We start from the raw sequence: 20,769 nt of genomic DNA, 5'->3' as shown, positions 1-20,769 counted from the left end.
TTAGCACCAAGAGAAAAAAATTTCCACCACATTGAATAGTATACAGTTCTTAAATTTATAACCCGGGTTATAATCGCAATTATAAAGCGGATTCAGTGGCAAATTATTTTTTAACTTAACTTAAAGTTTGTGGTAATATTCCAGGGTCGTCACTCCTAAGGTGTCTGATAAGTTCCAGTTTGTGATTATACACTACCTTCCCTTTACTGTGCAATTGAATCCAGAAGAGAAACGATCAGCAGTTGTCTTCGTCCGAGCCGGGATTTGAACCCCAATCTACCGCTTAACATATTTTTTCCCTGTATTTTGAGCTACAAAATAAAGAACCTTTGATTAGATGAACAAACCATGACTTTTAATGACCATTAAATGAAAAATTAAGGATAAAAGGTTCCATGAAAAAATTCTCTGACCTGGTCATCCGCTAAGGAACATCGTTCCACGGGGCATACATTTGGTCCATTCGATCATTAAATGAGAAATTGAGTGCACTTTTACGGTTCGACAACCATCGTAGCTAGGGCCACAGTCAAATAGATTTGAATTGTTGTTCGTCTGTTTTTGCTAAATGTTATTGCAGCGTTTGATATATTTTTTCCCAATTTTCGCATTTATGATGAAATTTTAAAAAATTCATCCACTTGTCTGTGACCTGGATGCCGTGCACTCTAAAAATGGAAATTGCTTCCTGACCGGACGGGGGCTGCTCCCAGTTTTGGGCAGGAATTCACCGCCGAGTTCTTCGCTCTGTGGAGTGTGATGTACACGGTTTTAATCGCAGCCTGGCGGCGGCGCAGTCAGGATAATCGAACAGTCATTAAGCTCAATTTAGGGCCTTTCATTAAAAGCTTTTGCTCGTTTGCCTTCTGCTCCCCGGGAGAGGGGAAGGGGAGGGAGGAGGTTGGTCAATTTCAGAGTAATGTTTTGCGAAGATTCAATTTCGTGGTCCTGTTTTACATCAATTAGAGCTGAAATGTTGTTTTTAATGTTTTTGTTTTTAAAGCATTAAATGAAATTGACATTTTAATCACCCTGAAATTTTCGGTTCCATATTGTACTCATCATCATGAAAAAACGTTTAACATAAAATTGCAGAGAAATTTTATGCCTGAAGAACTTTTAATGACGAAACCATCCCAATGACACAAAAGTAATTTCTTTGTAATGGTATGCAATAGTTAAATGCCAGTGATCAAAGATAAACTGAGTACAGCAATCAATAACATATGCAGAGCTAGCAAAACTCTTCTTCTGGATTTGAAATGACAAAGATTAAGTTCTCAGGCCTCAAGCAAGATTGCTTTTTCATCGACGCTTCATAAATTCATTTAAATTGATTTTCCCAATCGGATTAATGATTTGCATTGTGTTTTTGTTGTTATAAAAAATCAAGTATTAAGAACTGTATTAAAAGAAGATTAGGCAATTGAAATATGGCTAAAATTAAAACCAACTTGGCTTTGAAGTTTCCCTCACCTTATATGATTTTAATTAATAATATTTTCACCTGTTTTCACAGTGCCATATTTCAATTGATGGTTTTCCATATCTATGCAGGATATTTCTAGCACAACCCACCGACATCTTTCATTCAATGCCACTCATAAAGGTCAGTCCTACCATCCACTAGAAGCTAGAACTGGAAAAGCTGAAGATTTTTCCTCCCGTCCGCTTTTGTTTCCGCTGTCACCGGCAGAACGACAGAAAAGCGCTTCCTAATGGACCCAGAGCTTTTCTCCTGGCATGCACATTCCTTGATGGCTTCACACACAGACACACACACACACAATTAGTGAGTGATTTTTGTGTTCTGGGACGGATGGTGGGACTCTTATCCACATTTTCCCCTCCCTTTTTCTTGTAGGAAATGGGTTAAAACGCTCGTATGTGGAGTGTTGTTGCTCTTGGGGGGAAAATAGTTCATTAGTGCAATACAACAATTTGACCAAAGTGGTGGTTGGTGTTGGCCTTTGTTCTATTCTTGGAAAATGATTAAAGATGAAAATGAGAAAAGTGATGAAATATTTGTGATGAAGGATTTGAATTCCGATCCAGAAAAGCTTTACTTTACACTAGACTGTGTCAATATTTAAGGTATATCGGTATGTCCTCAGAATATTGAAAAATCAGCATGAAAAAAAAAAACATATTTTAATGTTGACAGACTTTCAAACAATCAGCCACGTTTTTGACGTTTCAAAAAGGTCATTTATGACGTCATACTAATAGATTTACAGTCCAGACTCGATTATCCGAAACTTCGATTATCCGAAGTTTCGATTATCCGAAGGTTTGTAGGGACTTCGAATAATCGAATCTCGAACAAAAAAAATAGTTTTTTTCTTTTTAAATTCGGGTACTGCGACCCCATTTTAGTCAAATTTGAATATTTGATTGCCTATTCAATAATAAAATTCATATTTTTCAATATTTCGACACCGCCATATTGGCCAACATCTTTGATTTACAAATTTTAAATTACTTAAGCATAGTTTAAGGATTCTTTAGCTCAACAATCAAAAATCAGACAGAAAAAATAAAAAATAAAATTTCGTGATTCGATTATCTAAAGTTTGGATTATCCGAAGTGAAATCGGATAATCGAGTCTAGACTGTATTTCTTATAAAAACATCAAAATTTTAAAATTATTTTTAATGAAGAATGAGAAATATTCACAAAAAAATCACTTTACAACATTAAAAAATAAAGTTAACATTGAAAGCGGAAAAAAGGTTTTCGAGATATCGTCAGCTGATCATAACAAGCTAAGTAGGTGACACTTAAAAAAACTTATTTTCATTGATTCGAATTCGATTCGAAAACCTCTGAAACCAATTGTTCGACATTTAAAATAGTTGCAGGAAACTTCTGCAGCTTTTCAAAATAAAATATTTGTAGTTTTACAACCTATAAGTTACTGTAACTCAAAAACGGAGCATTTTCGATACTATTATCAAAATTATGGCGTCCATTTCCCGGGAAACGGGAAAAATATTTTTTAAACCCGGGAATTCCCGGGATCCCGGGAAATGTTTGTATCAGTAATAAAATCTATGTTTTCATTATATTTGTTATGTTTCAAGCTAAAATCATAGGATTAGCTTAATAATATTAATTGGTGATAATCTACACTTCAATCTATACAATGACGAATGTTTTTAAATAGCCTAAAACAAATTAAAAATTGATAAAAATCATTTTTTGTCTTTGTGGTGTTTTGGATTTTAAATCAACTTCAATTTTAATTCCAATATGGTTTTTCTTGCGATTAAAATTACATGAGTCCTTTGAAAATATTTCTTTTATAATTTTTGTATGTGGCATGAGTAAAACAACTTAAAAAGTTTCTTTTATGTGTCTAAAAAACAAAGAACGACAACAGGTAAAATGATACCAGTCAACGTAATATTTAAGATTAGTTTTGAATTCATTGTTTTATATAAAACATATTTTACAAATTAACTTCAAGTTACTACCGCCAACCGGGGGAAAATCGGGACTAAAGTCTGAAAAGGTACAGGAGATTTTAGAGCATTACATTTGGAAGTCGGTGTACTAATTGTTTTGTTCAGTTCCTGTTTTAACCGAAGTCATCCAAAATATTATGCACTTTTTTTGCTGCTGAATAGCATTTGTCCTTATTTGAGTCCTTACATGAGATTTTTTTAAATTTAAAATCGTAAATGTACGTTGATATATCCATTCCATTAAAAAAATAAAAGAGAAAAAATTTAAAGCGCTTGGCATTTTGCGGACCTGTTAACTAAAATTATAATAATTTTTCCTAATAAGGCAAATAAATGCTGATATTTGCCGAATACAAATTTTAATGCATTTTATCGATTACTAAGTATTCAACTGTTCTTCTATTTTAATGCTTCTTATCGATTACTTAGTATTCAACTGTTCTACTATTTCCACAACCAAATCTGAATTTCCAGACCAAAATATGATTCTTTTTTTCAATTTAGGGAATTCCCAGGATAAATCATAGGAAATCCCAGGATTCAAGAATTCCCGATTTTGGAAAAAAAACCGGGATTTTTGTCCCGGGAATCCCCGGGATGGACGCACTTATCAAAATAACATCTCTGGAACCAGATTTATCACCATCATGCAGAATGGCTGCCTTTAAGAGTTCCATAAAACAAATCAGAACAAATCAAAAGTTAAAATATACGTTTTTGGGAACTAAGCGAACCAAATCAAATAAAGAAATGTTTATTTGAGTGCAGCTAAGCCTTCAAAACGATCAGAAAATGTACAAATTTAAAGATAGCAGAAGTTATCTTGCAATGTACTAAAAATCAAAAATCATTGCTGCAAGATAACTTTTTATTACAGAAGTTATCGTGCAGTGAGGCTTTTTTCAAAAACCATCGAATCTGCACTTTCACCTTCTGCAAGATAACTTGAAGTCGATTTCTGCAAGGTGACTTCAGCTCGAATTTTGCAAATTAACATTCTGCAAGATAATTTCAGCTCAATTTTTGTAAAGTATCTTTCTGCCAGATAACTTCATTTGGCTTCATAGAATTTGGCTGCTTGATAATTTGAATTTAATTCATAATAAGTAATGAAATCATTTAATAAATAGATTAAAAAAAAAATTCCGTTCTAAAATTGATTACATGCTTGATAACTTCAGTTGGTTTTATATAACCAGACTGCAAAATAATTTCGAAATAATTCAAAATAATTGACCGAATAGTTTTTAGGAATATGTTAAACAGAATAATTTGCGTTCTTAAAATTTTTTACTTACAAGATAACTACAGTTGGTTTCATAGAACCTGGCTGTATGATAATTTAGATTTAATTCAGAATATATGATGAAATATTTTTAAGGAATAAATTAATTAAAATAAATTCCGCTCTAAATTTTAATAATCTTTTCAACCTCATTAAATAGCAGCAGAATTTTATTGGTTCATCTAAAATATGTTTTAACAGGACTAAAACAATAATATATTTTTTAGAATTCCAAAAATCTCACCAATTGTTGAATCGAAAACTGAAAACTTAATTTGCAGGAAATCATATTTTTTTCAAAAAATCATTCCTCTATAATATACTCTGATACAAGATTTTTCACCACCCTTAACTGCATTCGCATTTTTTGGTCTCCTAAAACATATGAAAAAATCCTTTTAAACAAAAAAGGCTTATTTGAGAGTTGTTATTGTATGTAAAACTTTCGATGCAAAATGGCTTCTTTTAACAAAAATTCATCAAAAAAATAAATAAAAAAATTTAAAAGGTTTAAAAAAACAAAAAAGATGAGAAACCTGTTACTAACAGGTTGTTAGAAATACAAACAAAAACTTGATTCGATAGAAATAATAATGAAATGTTTTGAATAATTTTGTATCAGTAAATGTCAGATAAATGTTTGCTTTTCTAGCACGATAAATTTACAGAAATTACTCCAAAAAGTTACTTTAATTTTGAAGTTCTGTATTTATTCGTTATATTGCTTCAAGATAATGAAAATTCATTAGTTTATTTCAACATTATCCCTGAAAACGTAATATTAAATTTTCTTTGAACCGATCTACTGTGAGACTAATGTAAATCCGAATGGAGGTTCACACATACACAAACACATTCTCCATCAAGACCTGTGCACCGTTCCGGAACGTTGACAAAAAGCCCCTCTTGTGGGTCCACACCCAAAGGGAAAAAAAAACTTCTCACTTTAATTGAGTAAATGGTGCCGGTTGGAAGGCCTCCGGCAAGGACTTTTCTCACCCTCTCCCAGTTACAGACATCCACTTACACACACACACACAAATGTATTTTTGAAAAGGGGTTTTAAAAGGTGTTTACATACAATGAAAAAAATAACGAGTAAGAGCTATTGAACACCTGGAAGAACACTGCTTTGACTAGGAGGCATGACGAGGGACTTACTCTTTACAATTCTGGGAAAAGGGGACTAGACTACAAGCTTTAAGCTGCGGTTGAAGCGGATCCTGGAATTGGGCCTAAACTGCAAACGGGTTATTTGTGGAATTTGGACTGAATTTTCAAGCATTTTTGATTAACGCGCGAGGCAAAGCGAAGCTTTCAAAGAATCATTATTGAATACACTTTATAAAATGGGTTAAGTTGAACTAGTCGACGTTATACCTGTACGTTTCATCCCAGGGCCGGAAGTTCTTGTGATCATAACCATATCCGACGCGATTGCGATCTTCGTAGCCACCTCCGTAAGCACCGGATGTTCCGTAGTAACCACCTGCGATTAAAAAACGAATTGTTAAAGTCAACCAACCGATTCGAAGATCCCAATCGCTCCTACCTCGATTACCGTAACCTCCAGCTCCACCGGCACCGCCGCCCTTGGCCAGCATCATGTAGTAGTCGTACTGGGGATCCAGATTGTCGTACCCGTTGCCGCGGTAGCCCGGGTAGGCACCTGCTGCCGGAGCCGGAGCCGCGGGGTAGCCACGCATCGCGTACGGATCAACTCCGGCGCCTGCACCTGCGGTGGGGTAAGCTGGCCGGTTGTCGTAGTAGCCCCGCGTCGACATCGGGTAGTAACGGTCGTCGTACCGGTTCATGTAGCGATCGTCGTATCTGCGGGATAAATGGTGTTGTTTCAATGACGACTGAAACCCTTTTCTAAAGTTACTCACCCCATCATCATGCCCATGTAGTTCGGCCTCATGCTGCTGTAGTACCCATCGCCACCACCCCGCGAGCTCATCCGATCGTCGTAGTATCCACCCTCGGGCCGGTAGTACCAGTTCCGGTCATCGTAGATGGACCCCCGCCCAGCGTAATACCCGTGCACGCCCAACGGCCTCCCGTACGACCTCATGTCCCGATCGGCGTACCCGGAACCGGATCCACCCCCGCAGCTGCCACACCGTTGCTCCCGGTTCCCGTACCGGCCATATTCGTCCCGGGTGCTCCGGTAAAGACTGCCCAGCGTCGGTCCCGTGACCAGTTGCGAGGAGGAGCCGGACGACGAAGACGAGGAGCCCCCGGGTGAGGAGGAACCACCCTGGTGGTGGCCACCAACGGTATTTTCGCCACGGTCGCCATCGCGGCCACCGGACAGACTGGCCCCGGAGGCTAGCGAGGCCACCAGCGCACAGGTCAGCAACTGTGTCGGGGGAGAGAAAGAGGGCAAAATTAGAGGGGTTTAATGAGAAAATAACACCGAACAAAAAGGTAGAATTTCATTCTGATGATGATGATGATGACGGGCGAATGCACCAGTTGGTGCATCAATTGAGAAATGGCATTGGCTCATTGTTGGTGGGATGCTGAAATCTAGCTCAATTGGAGTAACATGTAGCATGGAGGAGAGGAGAGACGAGATGTAACCGTATGCGAATTCGTAGTAACTCGATTTAGTTTAACAGTAAAATGGTTTATTCTGTTTGACAACCCACATTGGATATGGGGTTGTGCTTAAGTTTTGCTGAAAATTCTAATGTTTTACATTCTGAATACATGCAATATTTTAAATTTGAAAAGATATAATCTCTTTTTTTTTTGTTTTTAGAAAAACCATGAAAAATGTCTGGATTTCTCGATACATTTAAAATCACTTTTGACAAAATCCAATATCCTTACAAAATTTTAATAAAACATCTTTATTCTACCTTATGTGGATTAATTGAACCATGCACTAGGCATAAAATCAAGAGGTTACTGGTTCCAATTTAATGGCGGACAGATTTTTTTTTAGTTTTATGTTTAAATAGACAAACAGTCGAAAGTGCACTCTTCTTTTTTTGTAATATTGTTGTGAGTTTTAAACAACTAAAAACATTTCATTACAAACATAAATAGTTCTTTCGATAATTTTATGAAAAATATGACATAAATCATATCTTTTCTGTTTTTCCACTCATTTAACATATATCTGTTTTTTTTTAATTGCATTTTTTTTCTATTTTTCAAATATGAACATTTTTGTCATTAAACTGACATCTGAAATATTGCGTGAGTTTTTTCAAACATACAAAAAAAATCAATTCATTTTTTTATAATATAAATGTGTGTTTTGAAAGAATGGAATTTCAAACATGTGCAGTTTTTTTTTTATTATAATCTGACTCCTAATATATATATTTTTAATATTTAAATTTAAAATAATTCAAATCAAGATTTATATTTTTTATGATATATTAATAATTCAAATCATTGTCAACAAGTTTCGTAAGTTTATTGAAAATCTGCTAAAATATATATTTTGGAAATTTTCAAAGGTTAGACTCGATTTGAAAATTCTGAATTATGTTAAATGAAATATCCAGTTGGAAAATCAGGTGACACTCAAAAAGCTAATTTTTCATAAAATCAAAAGAATAGGAGGCCAACAGTCCAATCAACAATGCCTTAAACATGAAGTTGTGAAATTTTTTTCTGTTTAAGAATAGTAGTTTATGCAACAAGTTGCAAAAGAGGATTTTTTCAGCACGAGTCGTACATTTATCCAACGAGGTTCACCGAGTTGGATAAATACGAAGAGTGCTGAAAAAATCAAGTTTTGCAACGAGTTCCATACAAATTTTTTTGCAATTCCAAAAAACACACACTGAGTGAAATTTTAAGTCAAATTTTCATGTATTTTGTCAATAAATCGTTTAAATCAAAAAAATGTTGAAAAGTGTTACTTTTCAAAACAAGTGCTAAAAAGTTCAACTTTTCAGCACCCATTTGAGTGCTGAAAAGCACCCATTTGAGTTTGAAAAGTGTTGCTATTCGATTCTGTTATTTTTGGTACAGAAAAGTAGGCTATTTCGTCGTTCAAGAATGACAGGAAAAGTAAGTAGTTTCACGACGGAATTTCAAAAAATATGTTTTGCATTGTGTTTTTCATTCGCGAAATACCTGCAAATAAAAAAATAACATAAAAAAATAAAATTCTCTTCTTCAATTTATCAAAAAGTTTTCATTATCGATACAATATTCTGTTTCAAATCAAAATAATATATTCTCATTCTGGATTACCATATTTCCAATATTCTCCGAAAATCTTTTATTCTAAATTTAAACTCCTGTATAATAATTTCCACCATCCTAGATTCTAGCGAAATGTCACCTCTGTTGACAGTGCTCTAAAATATTTCAATAAATTTCGAGAACAAAAAAAAACGAAAGTCAGTTTGTATGAACTCTATTTTGATTGCAAAAAAATTAAGACTAGTGCATATTTTATTTAACAAAATATCCATTTAGTTTTTCTTCAGTAAGTTTTCCCTATGTTAGTATAACTCGGCATCACACAAAGCCGTCGTTTCTGGTTTGCACCGGAAGCAGAGCAAGATCGCCCCACCAGTTGGACATCGAGTTGCGGCTGAAGACAAAAACAAAGGCCAGCAGAGCCAACCAAGACCCCTACAAAATCCCCCTTCCTTTCCCAAGCCTTGTCTTTAACAGCAATCCCTTTCCTACTAACCCCGAGTAGGCCGCGAGTAATCGGCTCCTCTCCCACTAACATTTTCACACAAGATCCTCTGTAATTACACTTAGCATTAAGATCAATGTAATTACAAAGGCCGACTCGGTCCTAACCAGGTCCCAGTATCAAAAAGGATCCAATAAAAATAAAATTTTATGAAAAAAAGTATTTAAATTTTTTTGTCAACGTTAATGTGGTCAAACTCCAAGTATATTTTTCATAATATAAATAAGGAATATCACAGAAAACTTGGTACATTTTACGAAAATGCAATTATCACAAATTTGCATAATATCAAAATCTATGCAAAAAACTTTTAAATGCACGACATTTTTCGATCAGTGGTCCCAAAATTCAAAATAAAAGTATACAATATTAAATTTCGACTGAGGTCATATTTCCAACGACTCCAACTCCGGCTTTCCGAGTTTAGCCGACTCCGACTCCGGCTTTCAACAAATGGTAAACTCCCACTCCGACTCCACATATTTTTAAATGTTTCAAGAGATAGTCAACTATTACTTTGAAAACATTGATAAATAGGATTATCTAAGTACTTTCAAAGTGTCATGTTTTCTTAAGGAAAATAAGTTCGAATCACAAAACGGAAAAAAAAGTTTCTAGGTTACAACAAGTTTTATTTGTTATTGAAACAGAAATCAAATAATATCTCCAGTATAGAAGGCATTTTCAGGAGAACAGTTTTGTAACTAAATTTGGATTTATTTACTTAACCTCAAATTTTCATTTGATTTATTAAATGTCAATAAAGTCGTTGCAAATATTTTTTGAAGTTTTGTCCCTCGGCTCTGACCAAAGCCGATGGGAGGGGGGGAGGTGGGGGGTGTAAAAAAATAAAAAATATAAAAATTTTAATTACAAGCCTACGTTTCAACATTTGGATGAAAAAAGTGTTTTTAAATGCAGGCAAACAGTTGCTTTCCAATCATTAGTTTTGAAAATACCGAGGTATTAACGAATTTTTTTTTCGCAAAAAAAAACTTTCGTGGGACATTGATGATAAACGCGGGGAAATGCATTTTAACTGGTTTTCAGTTGATTAAACTTAAATTTTCATTGACATTTTGAAGTTTAAAAAAATATGTTTGTTTTGCCCTCTGATTATTCAGGCCAACGTTGAAGTAAACTTTGAAAAATATTTGCAACGGCCTAAATTGAAATAATAAATAGTTATTCTTTTAATATTTCATTAAAAGAAACCGCAGCACAATGACTATCAAATTCAACTGGTTTTTTATGAAATTTTTAGTTAGTTTCAATTTTTTTAAATGCAACACTTTGTGTTTGTTTGTACTTAATAACAAACAAAATGCGCATGTTGAGTTCCAAGCAAAAATTTGTTCATTGTTTATTGAAAGAGTTGTACTGTCAGTGACTTTTCCAATTTCAGTGTCATAAATTTGTTTATGTACCTCGTAACTTATATCCTGAAAAAAATATTTACTAAAAACCTCCAAGACATTTGCTTTTGGGGTAAAAGATAACTGTGAAAGAACTGGGTTAAATTTGGTCAAATTTGAATTGAAAGGGTACATAGGTTAAAGGAAGCAGTCAAGAATCATTTGAATATTTCTGACCGCAAAACCAATATTGGGTAAGAGAGGGTTATCATTTTGCGATCATAGTGAAATAACACAATTGATAAAACTTTTCAGAAATTTCCAGGTTGTCTAATCTAATCTAATCTAATCAGACCCTAGCGCAGCCAATCTTTCGAAGGGATCCTGGAGAGTGCCTTAGGTTAGATGACGCCTAGCACTCTTCTTGTCATTTATTAACATTTGTAGTGCGCCATTGCATTGAAATGCATTGAAACATCACAAGCGTTAAAGCGGCCAGGCCTACTGCGTAAAGCCGTATCGCAGAGATGACTCGTAATTGGGTTGAGTTTGAGCACTGAGTGTTCGAACAACAACACAATTCTGAATCGACAGGGGAGGAAGAAGCGTGGGGACACACCACCATACGCTCCGAGATTTTGGTTGTATTCGTTGGGAGCACCATGCTAAGAAGGTTTGGTACTTCGGAACCCTCTGGGATGGGACATTGTATTTCCACGAATGCCCTGGACACTATTTGCCGTGGTTATAGCGCCACAACTCGCTCTCTGTAACAGTATTATTAATTCCAGTCCACGCACACCAAGTCATCATGGCCTAGTGGTTAACATTTTTGCTTACCAATCCAAAGGACGGGGGATCGAACCCCGCCTCAAGCGACTTTTGATTTTTCGTTCATATTCATCATTTCAAATTTATGTGTTCTTAACTTTCTCGTTGGGAGCAGATGGGCATCGAACCCAGAACCATTCGCTTACAAAGCGAACACCGTAACCAGTCAGCCACGGCCGCTCCTTTTCAGAAATTTCCAGGTTGTGCAAAAAAAAATCTTTGACCGAGTTATGAATTTTTGAATCAACATAAAAAAATCGAAATATTGGTCGCATTTTTCAACTGCATTTTTCGATGTAAAATCAAATTTGCAATCAAAAAGTACTTTAGTGAAATTTTCATTAAGTGCACCGTTTTCAAGTATATAGCCATATGTAGGATTTTTTTTAAAACTAGTGCACATGTTTGCCCACTTAAAAAAAAATTGAAAAGCTGAGAAAATTTTCTACATTTTGCTCTTTTGAACTTTGTTGATACGACCTACAGTTGATGAGATATTGCCATGCAAAGGTTTAAAAAGCAGGAAAATTGATGTTTTCTAAGTCTCAGCCAAACAACCCACCATTTTCTAACGTTGATATCTCAGCAACTAATTATCCGATTTTCAATGTTAAAATATGAAACATTCGTGAAATTTTTCGACCTTTCCGGAAAAAATATTTTCAATTTTTTTAAACCAAGACTAGAATTTCAAAAAGGCGTAATATTGAATGTTTGGCCCTATTCGATTGAAAAAATCAAATCTATTTCCACAGACTTCGAAAATCGTAATTTAGTCATAAGTAAAGATTCTTCCGCATCAAAAAAAAAAATCAACAAAAAATCGTTATCCAAGGTTTCAGAGGATCGCTCTATTTAAAAACTAATATTTAAATTAAAATATGAGATAGCGGTAATTTCTAAACAAGATTGACATCAGATTTAATCGTGCTCAACGTCAGCTCAAAAAAGCATTCAATTGATCTGACTGATTGATACTAATTAGTTGTGATCGATTAAAACGGCACCGTTCAACAAACCTTAACACAATGCATAGCAAACTTACAATTTAAGCCAGGTAAAACATACACTTTGTTGCTTGAAAATGGCTAAAATATTAGAACCACCCTCAATCACCATGCTGAACCACTGCACCGTCTGCAAATTTCCCAATGCAATTACAACTTCCAACGTTGCTGCAGCCAGAACAGCGTTCGCTTTCGTCGCCGAAATGCGGGTCAAAATTGTAACATGACTGATTCTGAATCGAAGCGGAATGATCATTCCGTCATCACCGAGAGGGGGGAGGTCCAGGTAAAATGGCCACTTTGCGATGAATGGAGGTGTAACTCCACCACCAGGCTCCTACGCGTGGCTGAAACGGGCGCCAGAAATAGGCGTTTGCCCACGTCAGCCGGAATTACTGCTTTTAGTGGAAATTGGTTTTCCAGCACGCTGTCCGTTGATTGTGTGAATGTGGCAGCGAAATCTGGACGGGCGCAGCGAGAAACGGTAAATAAAATGTGCTTCTTTTTTTGTTGCAGTTTATTTTTAATGTTATTTTGCTGGAAATGTGTGGGTGGTGAAAAGTGACACACGTGGCAATGGGTGCGGGGGGAAATAAATTGCTGCATTTTTCGCTGGCTGGCAACACTGCTGGATGCATTTCCACAAACGCACAGTTCGTGTGCGATATAATTGTTGTGAACTGCTTTTAGATAAAAACCGAATGACATCGATTGAAATGAGTTTCATGTGGGAGTTGGGGTTTGGTGAGTGGTGCAATGATTTTTGACCCAAAATGTTTTAATTAAATGGAAAAAAGTTGTTTTGTAGAAATATCTTGAAGTTGTTTGCAATGGCTAAACTAAAAACGCAAAAAATCAATAATGAAGTAACTTCACAGACTTCATCACCAGCTTCCCGTTTTCCCAGGCTTCGAAAAACGCTGAAAAAGCCAGCAAGTGGGAAAAGTTGATGAAACCACAACAAAGTTTTCCGCATCGAACTCCAGCAAGGCAGGCATTTCCTCGTTGAAAGGTGAAACCATGGAAGTCTTTGATGGTTGTGCTAGCTGCTTCCGACACATTACAGGTTACATGTTTTGTAGTCTGGTAAATTGACGCGTCTAATAATGGAAAATTAATTAATTTGTTTTCGACGCGGTTTCCACCAGGAAACGTGTCAACTTCGGAACACGTTGTTGCTTTCTCGTTTCAGAACCACTATCGAGAGTGTCATAAACAGGCATCAAAGTAAGCTTTGACATGTGTAGGTCGTAAAACTGCACCTCAAGAGTCACGAAGTCGTGACCTGCTGCCAGGCAATTTTAACTATTTAAACCAACGCAACGCCTACTGCATCCATCACAGGCCAGTTGCACGTTCTAAACAACACAGTTCAACCAGTAATCGATCCAAGATGACCGCTAAAACTATTTTCCTGCTGGCGTTCCTCATGGCAACCCTGACGGTGCAAATGACGCCAGCTTTTGATCTGCCCCCGTTGGGTGGTGGAGGTCTTCCCCCAACTGGGGAGCTGCCGATAGCCGTTCCGGACACCCACCATCATCTGGAGTAAGTTTTTTTTTGTCAAACGTCAATTTTAGTTAGGTATTTGTTAAAATAATATCTTTTTTCATTACAGAGGTGCCGGTCACAATCCTGCTCTTGACCACCATATAAATGAGGAGCATCAAACTGGAAAATGATACAAAAATATCACACTTCTGATATTGACCTACTGGCAAAGCAAACGGATAAAATGTATAATCGTTAATCAATAAACTTCATTGCTTGCACTTCAATTGATATCGTATTGGTCTTTTTAATGAATTTGTCAAAAAAATCTTCAAAGCATAATGCATGAAAGTCAATAATATGGGCTTTTGAATAAAATATTTTCAAACAAAAAAAGATATAAAAATAAGAGTTCAACAAATTTTGTTTAAAAACTCTCAAAAATTCTATTTCCTCTGATCGATTTGGTAGCTTTGGCAAAGGACTTTTCTGAACAAATGTGTACACGGAAAAAATATTCCCATGTTTTTATATCTAACTGAAAGTTGAATCCCCAAAATTGATTTTTTTTTTCAATTTTTAGAAATTTTGGACATGCTTTAGGGATGTCAATCCACCCAGCAGGGCCGTTTGGCCTAATCAAAAATCCAAGTATGCAGAAGTTATCTACCAAATTGGTGCATATGTCTACCTTGAAGGGTTTTAAGTCTACCTCAATAGTTCAATAAGTAGCATTTCCCTGCTGAAAAGTTACGTAACGAATCTGCAACCAAAATTTCCCTTTTCTTTGTTTTTTTATTATTAAAGTACTTTAAATATCGATTTTAACCACGGAATCGTGTTACTAAAAAAACATTCTGGCCCAATTAGCCCATACTTAAATTGAAAAAAGTGATAAAAAAAATTAAAATTTGAATGCCGACTGGTTTATGCACAAGCCCATAGTGTGTGGTGATGGGAATTCAAGTTTAAGATACAAATTATGTTTTTTTTCGAAAATATGAAAAATCTGTACTATAATCATTTTTTAAACATAAAAGATATTGCAATCAAAAAATTCTTTTGATTTTTTTATGTTATAGCTTGAATATATTTTTTTGTATTTTTTGGGGTTTTTGAGTTAAAAAAATGTATAAAAATCTTTGAAAGAACTTTTCATTTAATTCTTTCTGCATAACTTTGAAAATCGGTCTAATTGTTTCTGAAATACAGTCTGACAAAGAATTCAAATCGATGAAAATTTCGCTTAATTAGCCTATAATTTTCAACTGACGATGTCTCGGAAACAATTGGTGCAATTTTCAATGTTGTAAATTGAAACTTTTGCAAAATTGCCTAAACTTTCAATAAAAAGATACTCCAATAAAATTATTATTTGGACTAAAATATGAAACAAGGCAACTTATCAAATTTCAGAACCATTCAAAAGATAAAATTTATTTCAAAATTTTAAAATTTTTTAATTTGCCATCGCGCAGGGGAACGTGAGCGCAGAAGGCATCGACAAAAAGTTACTGAGCAACTCTATTCGGAAATCTATATACGGGGCCTTCCATATGACCAAATAAGCTATTTTGCGTCATTGGTTCACCCATACAAGTCTCCATACAATTTTGGCTGCTGTCCATACAAAAATGGTATGTAAATATTCAAACAACTGTAACTTTTGAGTGAATTTTCTGATCAATTTAGTGTCTTCGGCAAAGTTGTAGGTATTGTTGAGGACCTTTGAGAAAAAATAGGTATACGGAAAAAATTGCAGATTATTCAACTTTTTTTCGATAAAACTCAATTTCCCAAAATACGTATTTTTTTGATTTTCGAGATTTTTTGATATATTTTAGGGGACAAAAATCCGCAACTTTTGAGCCATAGAGAAACATGGTCAAAAAATCTGCCGCCGAGTTATGAATTTTTGAAAAAAATAGTGATTTTTGGAAAAAAAATCGAAGTGTCATGCAAAAACAAATTTGGCATTATTTTTTAATGCAAAATTTAATTTGCAATCGAAAAGTACTAAACAGATTTTTTGATAAAGGGCTCTGTTTTTAAGATATAACCGCTGAAAGTTCGATTTTAGCGAAATATTTGCAGTTTTTAGATTTTTAAAAATAGTAACCATGAGTGACCATTTCTAAAACTATTTTTTTAAATTTCAGAAATTAGCTATAAAATTGTCTAAGAGACATTGAAGATTGGAGCTCGGGTTGCTGAGATAGAGCCACTTTAAGAAAAAGAAACACGAAAATTGAAGATTTCTAAATCTCACCAAAACAACCCACCATTTTCTATTGACGATATCTCAGCAATTAATGGTCCGACTTTCAATGTTAATGCATGAAACATTTGTGAAATTTTCCGATCTTTTTGAAAAAAATATTTAATTTTTTTTTAAATCAAGACTAGCATTTTGAAAGAGCCAAACATTGAATATTACGAAATTTCCCGGGAGTCTCGAGTGAATTTCCCGGGAATCGAGAGGTCCAAAAATTCCCGCTCGTCACCCTATATTGAGGAGGTAGAGATAATATCACAAATGTTTCGTTATTAAATAACGATATTTGTGTAATAAACCCGATGTTTCATTTTTTTGTCAGAGGCTGCTCCTCAGTAAAAAATACGACCTCAGATACCTTCTGATTCGATTCCTAAGGCAAACATAAGTAACTGTGAAAATGTTGTGCGAAATCGGTTAAGGGTTGCTTTAGATCGTTAAAGTAGGCGATACAAAATCTTTTCGTGCAAAAATTTCTTCTTCAAATCGCTAGTTACTTGTCAGGGCTAACTCGGATCGTTTTGTGGTTTATCATTAAATTTTACATAAGAATCTCACACTGGAATTTTGAATTTTTTGCTTTTTCTCATACATTTTTGCGGTTTTCCCATACAAATTTCAACGATAAAAAGCGACCCTTACACCATAAAAGAATCAAACCAGGGTATCTCTTAAGATTTTCTGAAATTTTATTTTTTTCTCGTCATCGTACTGCTCCTCCATTTACGACTTTTTTTTTCAATAGACCAGACTGATTAAAGAAGGTATGACTAAAAGTAGGTATGACTTCTTTAAGATGAAAAAAAATTGAATAAAAAATACTTTAAACTAGTTTTAGCTTGAAGAGTATGTGAGTCTTCGTCAGAGGCGTACTAAGGCCGGGTGTCACCCGGGGCGGGCTGCCCGGTGTCACCCCTCACCCCCCCCCCCCCCCGTCCTTCTCACAACCCCCATTCTAGGTTTAATCCCACCAAACTTATGTCACATGCACACTACGAATAAAATGTGTAATATTACGTCTAATATGATGCACATATCTGGAGCGTCAAAAAATAAGTAAAATTACATCAGATTGTCAATTACACGATTTATTAATCGTGCCGTGACCGTATAATTTTACACGTGCTTTTGTTTCAAATAATAAAATATTTTATGAGCATGTTCTTGGGATGAATCAAAATATGGTTGTTTTCAATAATTTTATTGTCATTCATAAGCCTGCACTTCAAAACATTCACATTTCACAAAGCACCAAATCACATTTTAAAGCAAAACACTGACTTTTCCTGACTACTCATACCACTTCACCAAATCCAATTGGATTTCGTCACGATAGTGAAAACCATCTAATTTCTTGCCCCACAGCTGCAGCTTTGGCTACTGACAACGTCCCATCATTAGTTCTGCCGCGACAGCTCTTCCGGATAAAAATCAACATCTGACACCTGAAAGAAAAATAAGCACATCAGCTGCAGTTTTCATCGGGATTTGACCGCAAACAATAAAACAAACCTTTACCAGGAATTTCCTTATGCAATCTTGGCCTTTTGTAACAGATTCCAAACATTTTTTGAGCCCCTCAGTGAAAAAAAACTACTCGCTGCCAAACATGGACAACCTCATGTCTGACGTTTTGACGTTTCTGCTTCAGACGTGTAAGAAATAAAACGCGTGACATTACATTAAATTTGATGTAAAGTTACATCTTAAAACACGCTCCAGTTATGTGCATCAAATATAATGTAAAATTAGGTCAAAATTGATTTATTATCACATACATACATTTACAAAGTTGTGCTTCAGATTTACAATAGAAATTTTGACATTTCGCGTCAAATAGAATGTAAATTCACGTCAATATTTCATTTACATTATAATTTTTTACATCAGATTGAGAATTCCGTTAAATGTAATATTCATATTTTTTTAGTGTGTGGTATTCTTCTTACAAACTGGAATTCTAAATAATACTCTGCAATGAGCAAAAATCTAAATACAAATATTTTTAATAATGAAAATTAAACTTTTTATATTAAAGCAAAGACTTTTTCAAAAAGTGTTTATAATTTGATTTTTTTCTCATATGTAAATACACGTATTATAATTATCGAAATAATTATATCGAAGAACTAGTTCAATAAAGAAAATATCATTCAGCTCGGCGATTTTCCTTATAAATAACAGATTTTTTAAATGAAAAATATTCAGAATATATGTTGTGTCATCAAATACACAATACATTATTTTGATCGTTTGATAGTGTTTACACCGAATATTCTTTTCATCAAAATCAAAATCATTTCCTTAAAATTTAGAAAGATTAAAAATTCATATACGCTCAACAATCGATACGAGATTGAAAAATTCGTAAATTTTGAATGCTGATTTAAATTCAAATATTTATTTATTTTCCAAAATCTTTGGAAGCTAAAATAATTGTCAGTTTAAACTTAAAAAGAATTAGAATAAATTAAAGCTAAGCAAAATATTTTAAGCGGTTAAGGGTAGGATATTTTGAAACGTAAATTTCCCGTTGTTTTTTTTTAGAAAAGACACTTTTAAGTTTTTTTTTTTCTAAGAACTGCAGATAAAAAAAAACATTTTTGGACTTAGGGTTTCTTGAATTGAAATTTTTGACACCAGATAAACTGACATTTCACTAGTTTTTTTAAACATTCCAACAATTAGTTTGATCAAATCTGTATTCTTTGCGATCAAAAACGTCATTCCAAGTTTTTTTTTGCCCCGCGGAATTTTGGGCGATTTTTTTAAACGCTCAAATTGCGCAAATTGAATCGAGTAGGGGAACAGCATCTAATTCCAGCGTGCCTCTAATGTTGCCATGTCAGCACTTTGACATTCAATTACAGCTCATTAAAAGCGTTTTCAACAGAAATCGAGTGATAAATAGCAAACATACGAGAATTTCCCCTACTTCAAATTTCTAGGATCATTTAGACATTCTTACAAATCAAAAAAGAAAAAAAGAATCGTCCAAATTGATTGAATTATGCACAAGAACCAGCGAGTAGAAGTTGCCGTTGGGCGTCCGTGTAAGTTTGACATGCGTTGGGTGTTCCAGTGTTAACATAAAACTTCAAGTTGCAAAAATTTGTTAATCAAATAAAAATGCACAATAATTTTCTATTAAGTTATCAAAATAATTAAAACGAAAAAAACACAAAAAGGGTAAATTTTTCAACTATCAATGAATTTTATTTCAACCAATAAATTAATTTTTATTTTTTTGCTTTAAATATATAGGGTAACTATACCCTTTCTCAGCCTATTTCTATTATCGGCCTATCAGCACTTTGATCATGAAATACAGCTTTCATAAAGTTTTTTGACTGTTCTAAAGTAATAAATAGCTCAAATAAAAGTGAGCAAGCAACTCTCCATTATTGATACATCTGAAAATGTTGATTTAATAGCGGAAAACGGCAAAAGTGATGAGAATTGGTCGAACGGCTTAGTGTGATTAAAATGGGTATATTTCCCCTATGTTCATATAAAAAAAAACAGTTTGTTCAAAAAATCTTGAAATGGTTTAGTTTTTTAAAATACATTTTTAATTATTTTATGAATTAAAAATTGGTTCCGGAAAGATTAAGAACTCGGTGATGTCTTTAAATGAGAATTGAAATGTTATTTTTTTATTGTGCAAATATTTTTGATGCATGTTACCCATCAATCAAAACATCAGAATTAAAAAAAGTGGTTAACACTGAATCCAAATACTTGAGACGTTTTGCATTGAATTTTCCTTGAAAAGCGTTAATTAGTTTCATTCATATTTTGTTTAATTTTGCTGAAACATTATAGAATCTTTCCGAGGACCAGACGAATCATAAGTATTGATGAGGGAAGTTTAGAAAATTAGTTTCCCTTTTTTGCAGTGTTAACTGCATTTTTTTGTAGGTATTCTGATTTTTTGATTGATTGATGGGAAATCATACATCAGAAATATTTGCACAATTTAAAACAAAACAAACATCTAAAGACATTTACAAGATCTGAATCTTTTTGTAATAAATTTTTATTTTATGAAATAATTGAAAAAACTTTTGAAGATGTATTCAAAAATAAATTAATCCACTTTAATTTTTTTTATCAAGCTGTTTTTTTTAAAGAATCTATTATAATGGATTTGAATTCAAGAACAGAATGTTGAAAAAATCACTGATTTTTCAAAAATTATCTTACTGTTTTCAGAAAACTTTTTTTTTTTTCTTAAGACTGAAGGTAGAGGTAGATTCACCTTTCAATATTTGTTCAATATTTGACAAAAAGAATGGAGTCAACTTAGTTTTTTTTAATTGCTCTCCTCAGGTATTGAATGGATTTTCACGCATCTTTGTATTTGCAACTTTAATATT

General features: G+C 34.1%; 1 protein-coding gene and 1 long non-coding RNA gene across 4 annotated transcripts in view; one reads left to right on the top strand and one right to left on the bottom strand.

Annotated features, from left to right (window-relative positions):
* The window catches only part of LOC120426173 (pro-resilin), an 80,934-nt gene that overhangs the window by 36,065 nt on the left and 24,100 nt on the right, over window positions 1-20,769 (bottom strand). For all 3 annotated transcript variants that reach the window (XM_052710511.1, XM_039590891.2, XM_039590896.2), the window contains exons 2-4: window positions 6,643-7,115; window positions 6,306-6,583; window positions 6,134-6,242 (exon numbers count right to left, since the gene is read on the bottom strand). In XM_052710511.1, the coding sequence (XP_052566471.1) occupies window positions 6,134-6,242; window positions 6,306-6,583; window positions 6,643-7,115 (860 nt within the window). The remainder of the gene's footprint in view (window positions 1-6,133; window positions 6,243-6,305; window positions 6,584-6,642; window positions 7,116-20,769) is intronic.
* LOC120426200 (uncharacterized) lies at window positions 13,968-14,402 on the top strand. Its single transcript, XR_005606668.2, has 2 exons — window positions 13,968-14,172; window positions 14,243-14,402. It is a non-coding gene; the product is annotated as an uncharacterized LOC120426200 (long non-coding RNA).

Source organism: Culex pipiens, chromosome 3 (assembly GCF_016801865.2).
Source record: "Culex pipiens pallens isolate TS chromosome 3, TS_CPP_V2, whole genome shotgun sequence".
NCBI lineage: Eukaryota > Metazoa > Arthropoda > Insecta > Diptera > Culicidae > Culex > Culex pipiens.
This window is presented reverse-complemented; position numbering and strand designations above follow the sequence as displayed.